This window comes from Haliaeetus albicilla, chromosome 10 (assembly GCF_947461875.1).
Source record: "Haliaeetus albicilla chromosome 10, bHalAlb1.1, whole genome shotgun sequence".
In the NCBI taxonomy this organism is placed as follows: domain Eukaryota; kingdom Metazoa; phylum Chordata; class Aves; order Accipitriformes; family Accipitridae; genus Haliaeetus; species Haliaeetus albicilla.
The window spans coordinates 22714565-22733748 of record NC_091492.1 but is presented as its reverse complement, the minus strand read 5'-3'; the positions used below and the strand labels follow the sequence as shown (position 1 = coordinate 22733748).

Below are 19184 nucleotides of genomic sequence, written 5' to 3'. Positions count from 1 at the left end.
TATTAGTTTAGATTTACTCCCTGTGGGCCTGGGTTGTCTCCTGCAAATGAAAAAAAGTAGTGAGGTCCCTTGGTAGTACTGCTTCCACCTTTTCTATCTGAAGTTCATATAGGAGCGTTGTCTGATGTTGGTCTTTGTACAGCCCTTCTTTGACTTCATATCACATGTGGTTTTGTGTTTCCTAAACAATGATACACTAAGCCTGTGCTCTTCTAATGCTCTTCTCTTAAATACTAGGCGGCTTTGTATATTCACTGCTCTGAAAGTGCAGGTCACTAGTAGATTGCCAGGAATGACTGTACTTCTGCACATTAACAAAAGAACTGGTCAGTGTTTGAGATCTTGCAAAAGCGTTCCAGGTCCTCTAGAACGTATGTGGAAGCTAATGCTGAGACCCCTAAATCTCTCTGTCCTAAGAGCATTGTAGTTATAACTGTATAGATGAAAAAACCTTCACTGTTTTGTGTTTGAAGTTTAATTATATCCTTCATTTTATATAGTGCAAAGAATGGTAAAGTAATTTGGGTTGGAAGGGACTTCTTGTGGTACCCTGGTTCAACCCTTGGCTCAGTGCAGGGCCAGCTTTGAAGTTAGATGAGGTTGTTTAGGGCTATGTTTAGCAAATGTTTTCAATAGCTGAAAGATCAGAGTTTCCACAACATCTCTGAGCAACCTGCTCTATAGTGTTTGACCACTATTCTTGCTGCAGCTTGTCTGTTGCATCTTGTTCTTTTACTGTGTACCTCCAAGAGTGTGGTTTCATCTTCTCTTTGCTCTCCCCTTAGGTAGTTGAAGGTAGCAGCAAGATCTCCCCTTAGCCTTCTCACAGCTGACTCTGTCAGCCTGCTCTTGTAGGTCTTGTGCTCTAGCCACCTTGCTGTTTTGGCAGCCCTCTAATGGGCTCTTTCCCATGTATGTCAGTGTACTAAGCTCAAAAATGGACTTGTGGAGCACTTAAATTTCCAGCTTATCCCTGTTTTCCTTCAAGCTTATGAAATCTTGCTCATATGTCAAAGATCTGATTGGAATGTAAATCATGCAAGGTATTTTTATGCCAGAAAATACGCTGGATACTATAAGAGATGTAGACTGTCTTTCTAGTAGAGGCGGTTAGGAGTGGCTTTCCTTCCCTCTGGGACATTCAATTAAGTGTGCTCTATTGAAGAGTCCTGGTGTGTTTTGTCCAGTGATGAAACTTCTGAGATGATACATTTTCATGTGTTTGCGTCAAGTGTCTTCTGAATGGAGAAGTCCTTCAGTCTTAAGGCTCTTCTGTGTTAATTTACAATTTTTTAAGTTTTAGAAAATGGTAGTCTTCTCCAGGGTACAAGTCAGGAATAAAAACTTAGCTACCAACAGTAACTGGTTTATATGCTTACCACCACTGTGCGCAAGCTTCCACCGGCACAGAACCTGGCAAGGATGCAGCTAGCGTCAGCAGTCTTAATGTGCCCTTAGCAGTGGTGCACACCCCACGTATCCTCTGAGCCTCCCCTTTTTTGATCAGTGAATGCATATAGCATATGTGGTTTTTAGAGAGTAAGTGTTAAATAAAGAGATCAATTCCAAATGCTTTTTTAAAAGCTCACTGTCACTAAGCATCCACAGCTCCTACAAACTTCTTATCAGCAGTGCTCTTTGAAGCTGATAAAAAAATTAAAAACATACTTGCCAAGAAAAAAATGCAGCCAGAATCCAGATTTGAGTGCCTTGTACTAAATAAATGACAGAACAACTTGGGCAAAAAGTACTTGAATTCAAAGGGCGTAGAACTAGTGTGAAATTCAGCGCTGCTTGGCCTGCATCACTGAGTGCAGCAAGAATATGTGCCTCGCTTGAGAATTACTCCTGTGGAGTTGCTTGCTGTTCCCAGGGTTTTTAGCATGTATGCACACAGAGGACTGAAAAGGATTACAGATGAGAAATAATGTGCTGTCTTGTAAATATTTTAGTTCTCTAAATGTGAATATTTTAAGCTCTTAATTGATAAGAGTAACGAAGCTAGCTTCGCAACTCTTCAGCGAGCTGAGGCTGTTCTTCCTCGGGGTAACAAGGTTAGAATTGTGTTAGAGCTGATTTTGTTACTTTATTGATAGTGTTACTTGCTGCATTGACAGTATGTAACGGGTTATACTTGCTCTAATTTACACTCCTTTAACAATAAAAGCTGCTTTGCTCTTGTGACTTGGTATTCCACAGCACAGGAGAAGAAGGCCATCTGAAGTAGGCATAACCAGCTCTAAAATGTCACATCGCACTCTTAATTTGACATGAGGCATACAGAGCTTTAGGCTGTAAGAACTGTAAATGCTAAAGAGTTTGAGAAGAGGTCAAGAAGGAGTTTGTAAAATGAGTTCATTCTTCCTGGTGAAAAGTATTAAAGCTGATTAAAATACTCTTGTTTTTGTTTAAGGCTTTTTTGACAAGTGAAGGGGTCCTCAAGTAATTCTCAGTGCTATTCTTCTAAGAGGTGTGGGACTACACATTTTCTGTTAAACAAGCATTGAACATTCAAATGGTGCTTTTTTTTTTACCCCCCCCCCTTCTCTTCCCTTTCTCTTTTATGTAGTTTCACTAGTACGACTCATCTGTTCTGTTCCAGAGTGTGTTCTGACATCAAGAGCTGCATGAAGAATAGCCAGCATGAAGAGAACAAATCAGTCCAGGCAGAAGTGCAGAAGCGTCAAGAACATAAATGTAAATTAAGGGGTTTTAAAGTGTGGTATGCGTTCCATGCCAAGGCAGTAGTTTCCTGAACACTTAAAGCTTACACTGTGCTGGAAGAAACCCTCTTGCCGTGCTTCTCTTTTGGCTGGCCTGAGTGTTTGGGCACATCAGAGACCTGGTCTGGATGGAAATAAGTATCTTTTTGGCTGGGTGAGTTCTGGCCTGGATTAGTTTCCTGACCAGTTAGCTGCAGTCTTAGAAATGCTTGTGCTAACATGAGGAATACTTGGGGTGATGTGGGTGGGAATGAGTGGGCAGTTTAAAGGCAGGGATGGCTTTTCTGACAGAGGCCTTGCTCCTGGAGGAAAGGTTTTTTCCTCCAAGGTTGAGTGCCTTTGTGGGTTTGGGTTTTTTTGCTTCATCTGTTTTGAAGGTTGATTGTAATGGCACTTTCAGGGCTCAGTGTATGAGAATATTTGGAACACGAGTCCAAATTAATTAGATGTGTGTATAAAATGGATTAAACTACTTAAAGCTTTAGCATGAGGGCCACTGTCTAGGGTTCACCTGGGTTTAATTCTGTTTACATCTATTCCAACACTTACTAATTCAGATGAACTTTTCTGTGATTGAAAAGCAAGGATAACTTAATTTAGGGTCCAGGAGTTTGTCTTGTCCACCACCTTTCTGCCATAGGTGTTTCCAAAACTCTCCTGGAATTTCCTGTCCCTGCTGCAACAACAGTAAACTCCACCTCTACATTTGACAACCTGACATTAAGTTAACTAGCACCGACTTTAGTTTTCCTTATAGGCATCAGGGTGTAATTTGTGAGGTGACTAATAGTTACTGCATGGACAGCTATTGTTCATGGGGTAGGACCCATGTTACCGTCCCAGGGATGAGCACTTCCTTCTCTGATTTGAAGCCTGAATTCCCTTGTCCAGGAAGAGTATCACAACTTAATGAGTACTCATGCAAAGGTAAAAGGAATAGCTGTTCCCTAAAAGTTTCTTCTTGGATACTTGTTTATCTAGATATGAAGCCTTAGAGGAAAACAAAATCCAAATGCTTGTAGCTTATTATGAAGTCTCCAGAATGCCAGGAAGCTTGTTGCACTGGTCTCTTTTCAGGTGTGGTAGTGTCTGGTATTGCCATTTTGATATCATGCAACACTGCATCAGATGGCCGAAGAATCCTTCTCTGGTCAGGCTGATTTTGAAGAAACACCTTTTTTGCTGTTAGCAGTTGGCTCATAGACTAAATGAAAGCCTAAATTAATATGTGAGGGGGGAAAAAATGACCACAAATACTTGTTGATAAAATATTAACCTTTTCCAGTATCTACCTACAGTATTAGACTACTTTTTGTGGCAGTGGATTTTACAGGCTGTTTTAACCTGAAATAGTTTTCTGTTGTTCTCAGTTTATTACCTTCAAGTATTCCACTGGTCTTTTGTGAGCTTCTTCATCACTTATATTATGAAGAACTGGAAAAGGAGGGACTGATTAGTTTTATGATCTAGCATCAGCTGAAAATTAATTCCTCTGTGACTGCTACTTTTAAGGTGTAAATCTTTCTGTATTTTACACCTGATAAAATTGCATGTTTGTCCTTCTGAAATGAACCATCAGGCTAGCAAAACAGAATACCTTTTAATATATTAAGAAAAGGGAAACACTTCCAAAAAAAAGGTTGATATGGAAATGTTTAATTCACATTTCTCTACTTTTAGTAGAGAATTCTGTGTGTGACTAAAGAACTAGTGTCATCTAATGAGACTGCACTAGCAGTTATTGGAAGAAATAGGGAAAACTTAAAACTAAAATTTAAAAGAATGTTAGATAGGAATGGAAGGAGAAATTAAGGAAGAATACTAAAATTGTCCCTACTACCTTCTCAATAGAATTTTAATTCTCCAAATCTAAAGGAAAAACAAGGAAAAAATTGTTCTTCCAGAAATAAAGCTGAAATGCTTCCACCAGACTGCTTGCTTCATTAAGGCTTACCATGTCAAGTTAAAAGTTAGTTATAGCCCAAGTGACTTGAATGTGTGGGGTTTGTTGTCAGTAACTGCAGTGATTTATTTTTTTTAATTATTATTATTTGTCTTGACAATGCAAGTTTCAAGCAGTTGACATCATTGTATTACGCTTTCCTCTCCATTGTAGGCTACAGCTTATTACGGCAGAATTAGCAGTATTAGTTCTGGTAGAGCCTTGATTCTGGGGCCTTTTGCCACTGTCAGGTGCAAGGATTAAGAGGGAGCTTGTTCTGCAAACAGCCGAGAAAAGATACAGAATTGAGTTTCCTTCTGTCTTGCTGGGGGACCCTGTATTTATGCTCTGTTTTCATATCTTGCTCATGTCTTCCCCTGAGTTCTTGATCCAAAGTAACAGGTTAACTTTATCCTGGGTAATTGCAGAAAATCACAGGTGTGTGCTACTTGCTGACTGAAAAATAGGGGTCAGTGCTGACTGAAGTTTCTCATCACTTTGAATTATTTCATGAGACATGATGAATGTTTTGAAAGAGCTCTGCTAAGATCCCTGGGCAGGAGCAGTAAGTAGGAAGATTACTTTTGTAGGTTACAGAAGGAGAGGAAAAAAAGAAAAGGGGGCGGGGGAGGTGGGGAGAGGCTGGAGGTAGTTGTAGAAATGTCTCAGGATGCATTTTGGTACTAATTCTACACCAAGGTAGCTGTGAGTAATGAATGTCCTGTAGCCAGGGAGATGGCTTGGCTGTGCTCTGGGGAGTCCATAAGGGTAAAAGGTAAAGATTACTTTTGATAACAGCTGGCCCAAAGTGTGCTACCTTCATATAAGCTTAAGTAAAAGGTAACTTTGGTTTGCAGTTAACTATTTGAATAAAATAGTAGTGTGGGGGTTTGATCACCGGTAAATGTTATTGAATTTAAACAGGAAGCGCCCACAAACTGGCTGTGACACAGAGGGTTGCAGGCTGCTTGAGAGAAAGCAATTTCACTGTAGTGTATATTTGGGGGATGCAGGATGGCACAAAGTGGAGGGACACAGCTCAGTGTAGACACGTAGCTTCTGGGATACAAGGTTCTTGGTGCTGTGGTTTGCTTAAAGCTTTAAGCTGGCACTGCTGCTTCAGGTGGCCCTGGCACTCTTAACCTGCTCCCTTACCTCTGTCTGCCCAAGCATTTGTGTAGGGAATTGGATCAGGAGCTGAACATGTTCTGACATAATTAACTGTTTTTCCCTGCACTGGTTTTCAGCTGGAATTAGTTCTCGATCAAGTTTGTTATGGTGAGTGAATTATTCTATCAATTGCGAAGGAAGGGAAAAGGTGAGAGCAGCTCTTTCAGCAGCAGCACTGTGTTTTCCTGTCTTACGGGGATTATGAAACCATTATGCAAGTTAAGAACGTGGTCTCCTGTCTGGTTAATGGGGAGAAAGGTGGGTTCCTCTAGATGGTAATCTAGTGTAGAGATCCACTTAAAAACTTTGAATCACTCTCTGGAAGAATGTACTCTTCTCCCTGCCCTATTTAGGGAGGCCAGCCTTTCAGCACAGACACCTCCGTTAGGTAATGACCAACAGGACTCCAGACACTACCAAAGCTGTCTGTCTGCATCTGATCCCTTTGCAGGATCAGTACTTAAGGAAACCATTCTTCTACAACTATGTTTGCAACTGCAGTTGTCACTTCTGTAGCTTTTTTACATATTTTTGGGAGCTTCTTCACATTGACAGGCCCCTTTTCATACACAGAAGAAGCACAAGTATTTATTAACCCATTATGAAGTTTGTTCTTCTGTTCTAGGTTTCTTGCTTTTCCTTTTCCTTACTTTCTCTCCAAGATGCTAAAATATTTCTCAAAGTAGTTGTTTAATAGTGGATTAATGAACTGCCTTTTTTTATTTAAAGCTGTAATAGATTTTTGAAGTAGTATATTTGATAATTTTTTTTTGTTTTCAGTACCAGTATTGTAAGTGGCAAGGAGGAAATGAGAAAACAGCTGGCGATGGGTGTAGCAGTCATAACCAGTGTATGTGGAATTTAATGCAGTAGGCAAATGAAAGCTTTAAGTTTCCAGCATGAGAAAATTACTTAATAAAAGAAGCTTATCCCAGCTTTCTAGTTTCTGCTTTTGGTAGTAAATCTTTCATGTTTTGCATCTGATAGCACTGTAAAAATATCCTATCACAAGTTGTTCCTTAAAGCTTTGTGAGCTTTGTTGAGTAGTTTCACATTCCTAGGCTTATCTTTAAAAGAAAAAAGAGGAAAAAGGTGGTTCCCTCTTTCACCTGTTCCTAAAGAATTGAACACAAGATTCTTAAGCTTTTGTACAACTTTTATTTATAATTGGATGCTTAAGTAACTCTAGCCCTGGTAATCTGTATTTCTGTGGGCAGTTAGCAACAGAAATGCATGAGAGTCTAGTATGAAATTTCAGTCTCTATGTATATAATCTAAGTTCTGGATAACCTGTGGGTCTTTGGCTTTATGCGCAGCTAGCCTGTTTGGATCCAGCTGAGCCTCTTAAATGTAGTACTGTGGCTGAACGACTCCTAGAACCACCTTGAGTTCAAAAGCTTTACAGTGGTGTTTGTGAAGTGCTGAGCCCAAGCTAGCAAACTCTGCTTGGGGGTGCATTGCCCTACACGGAGCTCTTCAAGTATCTTCCTACCACTTTCCAAATTGTGTCAGGATTTTTTTGATTCTAGTACCACACTGTGTGGAGAACAAGAATTGGTGTGCTTTTAAACTGAGAGAGGAGAGCTTTGAGAAGAGATTGCACGTACACCTAGTTCATATTCTGGATTTGTTGCTTATCTAGGGGTACTACTGATATGCCCAGGAGATCGGGAGCAGTGAGTAGTGTTTAAGAGCAGCACTAGGAAAGGCTATGCTTAATGCTTTGTGGTTTATATATGTCTGTTTGCTTTAGGAAAGGTTACATTCATGCCATGTTCATCTCTTATCAGGGAAGCCCTGCTGGAGGAAATGCCAAGGCTACCTACCTGTTAAACTCCCTTATCTTTGACTGTGCTTAGTTGAGAGGCTTTTCAGAAGAAAGTTACAGCTATTTCATGATGAGGAAGGAGAATGACCAAGCACTGCAGTTACTTTGCATCTGCTAATGTCCTTAAATACTTACATAGACATAAATATTGACTGCAAGCAGGGAAAAAAAAAAAAGAAAAAAAATTGCCTGTTTGTCATAAACCCTGTTGGACTTTTTTGTTTTAAATCTTCCTCTTGCTTTAAGTGGCAGAAATACTGCATAACTGTAGACTCTTGGGTGAAGTTTTTGCTTATTCCTCTCTTCAACTTTCCAAGGTTCCCAGGGTATGCAGGAGAAACCTAAGTCTTCCATGTTTTAACATAGTGCTTTATTTCCACTCACATATCAATTTTAATAAGTGGCTAATCCATAAGTGTCAAAGCCATGACAATTTTGGAGTGGGATGTGTATGTGGATTGACTGGAGTTCAAAGTCTGAATGTGTTGCAGGGGTTTGGCTTTTTTTTTTTGCTTGCACTAATGTAGCTGCTGATATTTTCATTATTTTATGAATGCCAAAAACTTATTGACAGCTAGCATTTGGTTTCATTGTTTCTATTATTATTATTATTTTGCTCAAGTGAACTGTATATTACAGCACTAAATCTACTTTTCAATTGCTTTGAATGTCCTACAGTTTTTAGTGAGACTGTGTTTTGTTTGGCAAAAAAAAAATATTTTGCTGTTATTTGGTCCATGAAGCTTGATGCAGTTCAGGGTTTGTTTTTTTAACATTGGCTGAGAGGCAGGCAAATGCCTCTTTGTGACAGTAGCTTTATTATAAATAACCCAGCTAGAAGAACATTCACTGGCACTAGCTATCCTAATATATAAACATCTGTCTCTGGGTTTGTACTGTCTGCATTGACATTTACAGCAAGTTGTCTTTAATATTTCTACAATTAAGATTAATGCTGTTGTAGGACTGCATTAATTGAATGCTGTCTTTTTGTGTTGATGTGTTGAGTTTTATCTGCCTTGCTGTACTGGAAGTTTTCTTAAATCATCTTCCTGAATGTTAAGAGTTTATACCTTCAAGCTGAATGCTATGCTGGTTAAGTGTGAGGCTTTTGGAGGGGACCCAGAATGGCAAAACGTTCTATTGTAGTTGGGCTGAGACTTTTTCCTGTGCTGCAGTTAGTAGGTCTGTTGGCATTAAACTACTTTCTCTCAAGCAATCTTTTGATTCCTTTCACTGGAGTAAGGTGTCAGTTGTATCAAATGCATACCCCATCTTATTTCTGCTTGTTTCAGTATTTTAGATGAGCTACCTGTCAGTTATTTGAGAAAGCTTAGGTCTGTTGTTTGGGTGTCACAACTTTTTACCTGGCTAATTGGATTGTGACAGTGCATTGAGCTGTTTAGTGATCCAGTGTCTCTCATTTGAGTTGGTAGAGCCTGTTGAGCAAGCATGTGTGTCAAGACTAGCTTGAGCTATTGCATGGGAATTGTGGTGTTGATTTCAAATGTTCTTTGGTCTTTCCTTGGTCACTATCCTTATTCTGGAAGCTCTTCTCTTTCTTTTTTTTTTTTTTTTTTCCCCAGTCTTGATTTACCAAATCATCTTCTGTTAACCTGCTGCTTTGTTTTCCTTTTTAGAGTCAGTCATTGTGGAACTAAGCTATTGGTATAAGGTACAGTAACTGGTAGGAAGAGAGCTGAAGATAAAAGCCAGAAATAAAAAGTTGGGAGAATGGTAAGGCAAAATATATTGAGCAGTTTTTATTCCTAGTGTTCTGCTATAATGGTTTTGGTTGTAGCAAGCGACACATGTTCTCTGAAATATCGGAAACTTTGTCTCGGAACTTGGCTGGGTAATTTCTAGGAGCGTAAATCTGTAAAAAATGAGGAAGATCCAATTCTGTTAAAATTAGTGGAAATGGAAAATCCTCAGCAAGCTGCGGGATCACAATCAGTGAGTTGATGGTATCTTCTGGTGACCCCTCCAATAAACATAAAGCCTTCCTCTAAACCCCACTTTGTGAAAAAGACATTTAAGTTTAAAAAAAAAAGAAATAGAGGAAGGACAAAAACTGGCTAATACTTTAAGACAGAGTGATTGAGAAGTGACATGGACAGGCAGTGCAAAGCTCACCACAGCAGAGATGGAGAGTCTGTCCAGAGAGCCAATTTAATAGGAAAGAAAGAGCCCATACATCTCATCTAGCCCCCTTTCCTCTCAAGTTTAGAGGCCATCCTGTGCCCCCCCAGTTGTAGAAGTATTTTAATTTGAAAATCCACACTTTCTTGGGAAGAAATCTTGGTAGCTTGGCAAGATTTTTGAGCTGGCCAAGACATCAATCGAGATTCCTTCTGTATATTTCTGTATTTTCATGGTATGTTGTTAGTTTAACCTGGAGTGTTTGTAGTTTTCTTTAAAATACTGTAACATTTCCTCTGGCAAGAGCCTGCTTTAAAAACAGTCATTTTCAGATTAATTTACTGAAAGGAACAGACTGTAGTGCATAGCATGGAACAGGCAGGAGTAAATGCTTATCCGTGTGCTGAGTTTTGGAGTACAGGAGTCAGGATGAACTAGAGGGCAGTGAAAGAGGAGGTGGCAGGAGACCATCCCGGCTGCGCTGCTGCAGTGTGTGTCGCTCACCGCTGGAGGACAGCCGTGCTTCGCCGGGCCTGCTGCTTTGGGGTATGGCTTTCGCAGGAAGATGTGGCGAGTAGCGACAGGTAACTCTAGGGTAAGAGATAATCATCTCTAAAATAAGAGAGGGAGCTGGAAAAAAATAGGGGTGTCTTGGTTTCTTTGCTGAATGGTTGTGAGAGGCCTTCCACTTATTTCACATGCATGTACACCCTTCATTGTGAGGATTCTTTAAGCTAAGTCTTGCCTGCAGGCATTTATTTGGTCTCAGTGTAAGCCTGCATTCCTAGGCTGGCAAACTTTCCTGACAACGTGAGCCACATGCAAAAGTCTTCATCTATGTGAGTGACCTGTTCCTTGGTGGACCCAGGATTTTCTGGTGTGCAAGTCTGAGATGATGCCCTCCAACCGCTCCACTGGAGGACCTGCTTCTGCAGGATCCTAGAGGACACTTGCAAATCTTGGCCTGTTGGCTTGCTTTCAGGTGACTTAGCAGGCTTGTTACCAACTTTGATATTGGCAATTAACGTGGAGGTCCTTGTGAGAGCCTGACCTGAACTGCTCAGAGCTGCATGTGTTTGTGTCAAGGTTGCTGACCTCTGCTCTGTTCCTCTACAAGGCACCACAGTGGAATTGCATTAGCTCTGCAGATGGGCTTTTGCCATTTTTTCCCTCTGTCTTAAATCTTTTGTTATTATTGCCTCCCCCACCCTCCCAGCCATTTACCACATTCTTATCTTTTGTTTAGCTCTGTCCATCCTTTTCTTGTTCAGAGAATTCTGGTCACCTGAAGAGGCTTCTCCTTCTGTCTTTCTGCAACTACTTGAGATAATTGAAAAACAATTTGCTCCAATTGTTTTGCAGTTGCTGTAGACCAAAGACTAGTTCTGATCACCTGCTGGCCAGTGTTAAGTACTTACATCATCTTGTGTACTTCAGCTGTTTATCCATATGGATTTGCTTTGACTGGAAAAGCTGATGGGTGGTAAAGGAAAGGAGAGGCTGGATCCCTGCAGGGAGTGCACATGAAGCCGTATGTCAGCATTTCTGGGTATTTGGTGCCCCCTGGAGACTGCTGCTGCCCACGACATAATGAATATCATGACAGGACATTAACAGATGTCCCTAGTCTGAGCAGGCTGAAGAACAATATGAACTATATTGCTCTCACAACAGAAGTGGATGATACTAGAAAAGGCAGTAGAGTAAAAGCAAGGAGACTCTAAAAATAATAACATGTCCTGTAATTCTTAAAGCTGGTGAAGACTAACAGCTGTTTCGTGTTTATGTATGTAAGCCTGTGTATTTCAAAAATGCATATGCAAGATTAAGTGTAGATATTTGAAAGTAGTATGGTGTGAGATTTAAGTGTTGAGTTCACAAGACAGATTAAATAGGTTCCGTTAGTTGGTCTGAGAGGCCAGTCAATCCAATAGCAAAATGTGGAAGTCTCTTACCAAATCTGGAATTGGAATCAGAACTTTGTCACAAGCTTTGTAAGGAAACCGGCATTTTTGTTACTTGTTTCAGCAGTAAAATTGACCTTGGTACCTTTTTAAGACTTAAGTGAGGGTTATAATAAAGTACATCCTGATGCAGGGAACGTATTTGACATGGTTGTGGAATCTGGTTTCATTTTTCCCAAGGCAAACCACCTGAAACAGAGGTAAACTTACAAAATACTGCTTTACTATGAGTTTTGTTATTTTCATTTGGGGAAAAAAGACAGCTGCAAAATGATAATTTCTTTCAGGTATTATTACTCTGGAAGCAACCTTCCTGCAGAATGAGAATACAGGAATTTCATATTTTACCCTGACTGCAGAGAAGAATCCTGGATGGTCTGAGAAGGAAGAAAAATCTCAACTGTAATTCTGAAAATAGCATAACATTAAGGCCCACCAAAATGCTAATATTGTTGTTTGTTTATGACTATGTGGATAGATTTAACCCAGGTATCATGAGAAATCATTAGAGTCCACCAGCTCTGAGTCCCCATCATTTACATTGAAGTAAAATTGTACCTAAGCCTTGTCTGCCTGCTGCAGCTCATTCGGCCCGAAGAGGGCACCATGCATCATCCTTTCCTCTGGTCTGCTCAGGGGCCAGGCCGTGCCCAGAAGTGGGAGCAGGAGTTGAACTCCATGCTGCTTACAAGAAATACACCTAACTCGATTATGTCCTTTTTACTTTTGTTGTTCAGAGAAGTTTAAACATACAGGAAATAGTAGTTGTTTGACATGAAACAAGTGAGATGTGAGCTCAATTCTTAGTGCTTTTTCTTCCTGGAAAAGTTCTGCGGTTCTCAAATGCAAGACTTTCTTTAAGGTTGGCTTTTTACTTTTAACAGTATGTTATTTTTGTATCTTTAAAATTTATAGCCAAAGACTGCCTCTGATATTGCTAAACTGTGTGAAGTGACTAAACAAGCTCAGTAAAGAACAATACTGCTGTACATCTTGCCTGTGGGATTTGTGGTCTTTGAGAAACGGGAACATGCATATCACTTAATTTCTCCTCCTTGCTTTCTGTCCTTTCCGAGAAACTGGTACAGTTGTCTCACTTCAGGCAGCATTCTGTGATTGCCTTGGTTTATGGTGGCAATACGCTAGGAGAGACCTACAGTTACCAAATCCCATTTTCTGAATATGATTGCAATATGTTGCTGCTCTTGAGCTGGTTGTTTTCAGTTAGGCCACTTGTCCCTCTGTGGGGTTTGTGCAGTTGCTAAAATATGTTGAATGGTGTGCAGCATTCATTCTCTTGTTTTTACAGCAGGAAGGTGAAATGGAAGGTGAGGCAGTTGAAGCTATTGTGGAGGAATCGGAAACTTTTATCAAAGGGAAAGAGAGAAAAACCTATCAAAGGCGCCGTGAAGGTGGGCAGGAGGACGATGCTTGTCATATACCACCAAACCAAGCAGATGGAGGTGAAGTAGTGCAGGATGTCAACAGTGGTGTGCAGATGGTGATGATGGAACAGCTGGATCCAACTCTTCTTCAGATGAAGACTGAAGTAATGGAAGGTGCAGTGCCTCAAGAAACGGAGGCTACGGTGGATGACACGCAGATCATAACACTTCAGGTTGTTAATATGGAAGAGCAGCCTATAAACCTTGGTGAGCTTCAGCTGGTCCAAGTACCTGTACCAGTGACTGTACCTGTTGCTACCACATCTGTGGAAGAACTTCAGGGAGCTTATGAAAATGAGGTTTCCAAAGGAGGCCTGCAAGAGGGAGAGCCCATGATCTGTCACACCCTCCCTTTACCGGAAGGCTTCCAAGTAGTGAAAGTGGGTGCAAATGGTGAGGTGGAGACACTGGAACAAGGTGAACTTCAGCCACAGGAAGATCCCAATTGGCAAAAAGATCCAGACTATCAGCCACCAGCCAAAAAAACAAAGAAAAACAAAAAGAGTAAGCTTCGCTACACTGAGGAAGGCAAAGATGTGGATGTCTCTGTGTATGACTTTGAAGAAGAGCAGCAGGAGGGTTTGTTGTCTGAGGTCAATGCAGAAAAGGTGGTGGGCAATATGAAGCCACCTAAACCAACAAAAATTAAAAAGAAAGGTAAGCTCCCCATCTGCAAGTGGATTTTAAAAATGTATTTGTTATGGTGGGACCTTGCAATATGATTGAAGTGTGAGTAGATGCAAGTGGGAGGAAAGCAGACATGCCCAGTGTCATGTATTCTTTATATAATAGCACTCAGCTCTATTGTTTCCTGGGCAAACCTCCCATCTTGTCCATCTAGGCTGTAAAAGAGCTCATTTTCCTCGAGTGTGATGCTGTGGCATTAATATTACCATATAACTAGAGTTGAGAAGATTCTTCTCTTTGCTGTAATGCATATGTAAGAGTTTGTGTACATGTGGTTTACATCAGGAACCAACAGTATAATTAGTTCTGCGGGTTTTTTCCTAACCAATTGCTGGGTAAGGTAGGTGGTGCAAAATACAGCAATATATATGTTTGACTTTTCTTAAAACTGTAAGTTAAGCAGCCCTTTTTAGAGTGGAGAAGGACCATTGAGTGCTGGCATACTAATGAAAATTGAAACCAAGTCAGCCATAGTCAGCAATGACTGTTCGTAAGGGTATGCAGTTGGATTTAATGGTACATGATGTTTCCTTGTAGTAGTTACATCTCCAAGAAGCTTTTCCTTTTTCCTGCTGATCTCTTATGTTATGCAGTAGACCACAGTCGAGAGTAAAGATTATTTCCTTCATGGCTAGGTGTAAAGAAGACATTCCAGTGCGAACTGTGCAGTTACACTTGTCCGCGTCGTTCCAACTTGGACCGCCACATGAAAAGCCACACTGATGAAAGACCACATAAGTGCCATCTCTGTGGCAGAGCTTTCCGGACAGTCACATTGCTGAGGAACCACCTCAACACTCACACAGGTACTCTTGCTTTTGTGTACATTGTTTTTGTAGGATCTGCTCTGTCATTAGAACAGATATAAAACCAGGATGGATCTATCTTGAATCTAATTTCTCTTATGGAACAAGCTAAAAAGGAAGAAACCATGCAGTGCTGTCATTTGTTTCTCATATGAATGCAGTTTTCTGCCTGGCCAGGTCAGGTACAGAGCTTGTCCTGTACACAGGGATAAAACTGATCCTGGGCTTGATCTGGAATTACCTGAGGTTACAGAAATGTTCCATTTGTCTTCGGCATTAGTACTTGGGTCTAAGCTTTGCGTTGCTGCTGTTGTTTGCAGAAAAGTAAGATGAGAATGAGGCTGGAGCTGAAACATAAGGGAACTGAAAATAACAACAACAACAGAAAAACCTAACTCCAAGGAGTAGGTTATAAACTGGACCAATAAAACTTATGGCTAGGAACTGTAGCACATTTCTGTTGCTCCTTACTAAAGTTTCTGGTATAAAACTACAGGTAATTGAACTGTAATTAAACTTAAGCTTGTTGTGACCTTTCTGCAAAAAAAATGTAATTCATATCCCTTGTTTCCTCTGCGTACTTATGTCTAACTGGGTGGTTTGTATCGCTTGGTTATTTACAAATTTCAAAAATAAGGGAGTCTGTTTCCTCACTGAAAGGATATTAATTCTCTAAGATCTTCAATCCATTAGTTATTTATACAAAAGTTGACTCTTGTGTATTATTTGCTTCTCTAATTTAATCTTTCAGAATGTGAAAGCAATGTTGCTAATTCAGTTTAAAAACAAAAAAATAACCCCCAAACTGTTCCATATTCTCTTTTGTCACTATATCTGAATGTCATCATCTTCCTGTTTTGCTGCAAACTATTAGGTACTCGCCCTCACAAGTGCCCAGACTGCGACATGGCCTTTGTGACCAGTGGAGAGTTGGTTCGGCATCGCCGCTACAAACATACCCATGAGAAACCATTCAAATGTTCAATGTGTGATTATGCTAGTGTGGAGGTATGTTGGTTAATTGTTACAGCACTGAATACTTCCTTGTACGCTTCAAAGCTTGTTCACCATCTGTTACAAACTGTTCTTAGGCATTTCCTCTTTGGCCATTTGCTTAAAAGGCTCTGAGAAGAAAAAGTTATAAATCAGGTCTGCTCTTGGAAGCAAATGGTGGGGTTTCCTCAATTAATGAGAAAAACAGTTAGAGAGCATTTATGCACAGAAATCCTAGGTGATGTCCACTTCCTCTTTGGAGACAATAGTTGTTGTCATTGTTTCTTAAATTATTTGGCCTTTAAGATGATTGCAGGAATCATAGCATGCTCTGTCTTGAAGAAGGCAGCCATCTCCTGCTGCAGTAAGGATGTACTTTCAGACTAGAGGTACCCTCCCATTTTAGAAATGTGCATTCTGCATGTGATTGGTTTATGCCACTAAGGTGACTGTAGCAAAAACTAGTGAGCCTTTGCCTCAATATTGGTGAAAAGCAGCTTTGCTAATACTGGGTGATTGTCTAATTTGCTCAAGTAAATTAAGCCTCCTTGAATGCTCTCCCCTATGCAGTATTGTTACTTATGCTACAGGACAGCCTTTATATTGTGATGGGAAATTTGAGCAAGATGATGAGCACCATAATTTAAAAAAAAAAAAAAAACCAACCAAACAAGGGGATGTCTGCAGTGGAAGAAGGCTACAGTGGGGAGAGGTTGAGTAGGGGCTTTGGGCTTTTTTTTTCCTATCCACACTGTGGCTGCAGTGCTGTAATTCCATGCCTTGTGGTTTGAGTGCTGAATAAATTGTGTTGCAGTAGTTTTCACAGTATGAGTTAGGAACAAATAACCAAGTTGATCTATACGTGAGCTCGTGCTGCGTTTTGTAGACATAGGTTGGTGATTAAGCAGCGTGGTCACGTTTGAGCAAAAAATGCCTTAACGTTTGTGTTCATGCTGACCTTTAAGCTGGGTTGGTGCCTTCTAGATAAAAGCAGGAGAGGAAGGGAATTAAGTCACCTTGTTGATTGTAGGACTAGATTTTTTTGTTGTTCTTAGCAAGAAATTGATTTATCTTATCCTTCTCAAAGTAACTGGAGAGGACCCAAGAAAGCACCCTGTGGAGAAGAATATACTGTACAGGGGACACTCACCTCCCGCAATGTTCCTTGGGTGCATGCTTTCCCAGAACACTTTCTTGTGCCTCTCCAGGACACTTTCAAATTTTAGCATGTCTTCAGATGCTGAGATGGTTGATAACAGTAAGGTGAGCACAAGACTCTAAACCAGGCTGCACTGAACGTGGGAGCAAGCATCAAGCAAGACTGGGAATGAGGTTGGGAGGTGAAGTAGAGTGGGCAGGAGTGAGTGGCTATGTGCAGTGTAAAAATGGCATTAGAACATGCTTGTTTGGGTTAGTGGTAAGATAAAAATAGACTGCCTTAAACTTAATCTTGACTGATTTCTTGTACTTTTGGCAAACTGACCTGCTTATCTATGCTAATTTCAGTCTTGCTTTTGACTTCCAGGTTAGCAAATTGAAACGCCACATTCGTTCTCACACTGGAGAGCGTCCGTTCCAGTGCAGCTTGTGCAGCTATGCCAGCAGGGATACCTACAAACTGAAGAGGCACATGAGGACCCACTCTGGTATTGATGCCATGGGTTTTTAGTGTGTTGTTTATTGTTTAGCGTCAAGAGTGCTGAGGCTGTGTACAATGGGTGCTAACACTTAAACAGCAAAAGAAATATAATTTTGTAGTTTAATAAAAAAACCTTTATAAAATTTGTAAATGAAGAGAGTGCACCATGATTCTAAGCACTTGTAAATTCATAACCTGGTAGTAACTACTGCATTGAGAAATGAGCTTGGAGAATTCTGATTTCCAGTCTGACTGAGTTGATAAAGTACAGGCACTTCCAGTGTGAACAGAAGAAACTCCTATTACCAGTTTTCCACTTCTGGTTGAAGATTATAGCCTTTTACAGTTTCATGCTTGAGCGTAGTTGCAAAAGCGTCTCATGCATGTTAGTTTGTAAAGATCCTAAATTTTTTCTTTAATAGAAATAGGGATGGTTTTAGCACAGAACGTTACTGGCATGCCAAATTAATCGTATTGCTAAAACTGAAGGGGAAAAAATGCCCTTGCATGTATACATGAGCATTCAGAACCCACAAGCCCCCAAAAAATCTGATGCCACTTGCTGTCTTCTGGCAGCCTGTGTGTAGGTCTTCCATACATTTCTCAGAGTAAGGATAACAATGTAACTCATTTGCTTAAAGATTGGACTCGAGTCTCTTTGTAGAAAGATGCGTGCTGAAGCTAAAATTTATAGAGAAAGAGACGTTACTGAGCTCTTTCTAGGGTTACTATTTTCTATCAACTAGCTGCCTGTTGGAAGTTTTTGGGAGGTTGTTTTGTTTGGGGCTTCTTGGTGAGATTTCTTTTTAATAAAAGTACTTGTGCTATTTTTTTTCCTCCTGCTACTGAAGGAGAGAAGCCATATGAATGTTACATCTGCCATGCTCGCTTCACTCAGAGTGGTACCATGAAGATGCACATTTTGCAGAAGCACACGGAGAATGTGGCCAAATTTCACTGTCCTCACTGTGATACTGTTATAGCGAGAAAGAGTGACTTGGGTATGTATCTCACAAAAGTGGCCATTTGGTGAAGATTCTACGAAACACTTCCCAGAAATAGAGTTCACGTAACCCAACTGCTGACTTTTTTTTTTACCTAATACTTCTGGTAACTGTACAACATGAAGCACAGGATTAGATGTGTGGCTGGTAATACACACTTTTACCTTACAATAGCTGCTGCAAACTAAGAATTTTAAGGTTTTTTTCATTATTTGAAAATGTAGTGTGTTTTCCAAGCATACAAGGCAAGTTACTGTTTTCAGGCCTATAGATGCAAGGCATTTATTGAACTTGGACTGAGATTACAACTGCATGTGGATTGAGGTTTGAAAAACCCAGAGGTGACTTGGCTTGACCTCCTGCACATTGGAGGCTATTAAGTTTCATGCAGAGGTATTGTCATCAAGCTAAAAGGTTTGAATTAGACCAAATAGTTTAATTTTTCAGGGTGTGGAGCTGTGTGCCACAGACAGGGTAGGAAAGATTTGAGTTGTCACAAAAGCCCTGAGTCCTTGCAGTAGGAGAGTCTTACTCTAGCAAGCAGTACCCAGTGTGATTCCAGCAGGCAAGCTCTCTTTTATCTTCTACAAGAAGGTGAAAAATAATATCACGCCCAGAGCAGCTGAGGAGAAGGAAGAAGCCACGATTTGGCAGAACTTTCTGTCTATAAACAGAATATCACCCAAGTAATGGGGAGGCGGGCTCCCTTCCAATAAAGACAAGTGTAAAGTGCTACAGCAAGAGGCAGTTTGAGAGTATGGCAGTCAGTTGATGTCGGGAGCAAACAAGCTGATTTACAACAGAGGAAAACTGATGTTAGCTATGAAGAATTTTTCTTCTC

General features: G+C 40.5%; 1 protein-coding gene across 13 annotated transcripts in view; it reads left to right on the top strand.

Moving 5' to 3' along the window:
- Nucleotides 1–19184, top strand: part of CTCF (CCCTC-binding factor) — a 37766-nt gene that overhangs the window by 9491 nt on the left and 9091 nt on the right. For 3 of the 13 annotated variants that reach the window (XM_069793899.1, XM_069793901.1, XM_069793900.1), the window contains 5 exons: nt 13079–13871; nt 14537–14707; nt 15582–15715; nt 17226–17346; nt 18191–18340. In XM_069793899.1, coding sequence (XP_069650000.1) covers nt 13091–13871; nt 14537–14707; nt 15582–15715; nt 17226–17346; nt 18191–18340 — 1357 coding nt within the window. In that variant the 5' untranslated portion in view covers nt 13079–13090. Of the gene's footprint in view, nt 1–2569; nt 2878–9478; nt 10390–13078; nt 13872–14536; nt 14708–15581; nt 15716–17225; nt 17347–18190; nt 18341–19184 lie in introns of those variants that run through there. The other 10 variants (XM_069793898.1, XM_069793896.1, XM_069793893.1 and 7 more) reach the window with 7 other exon arrangements.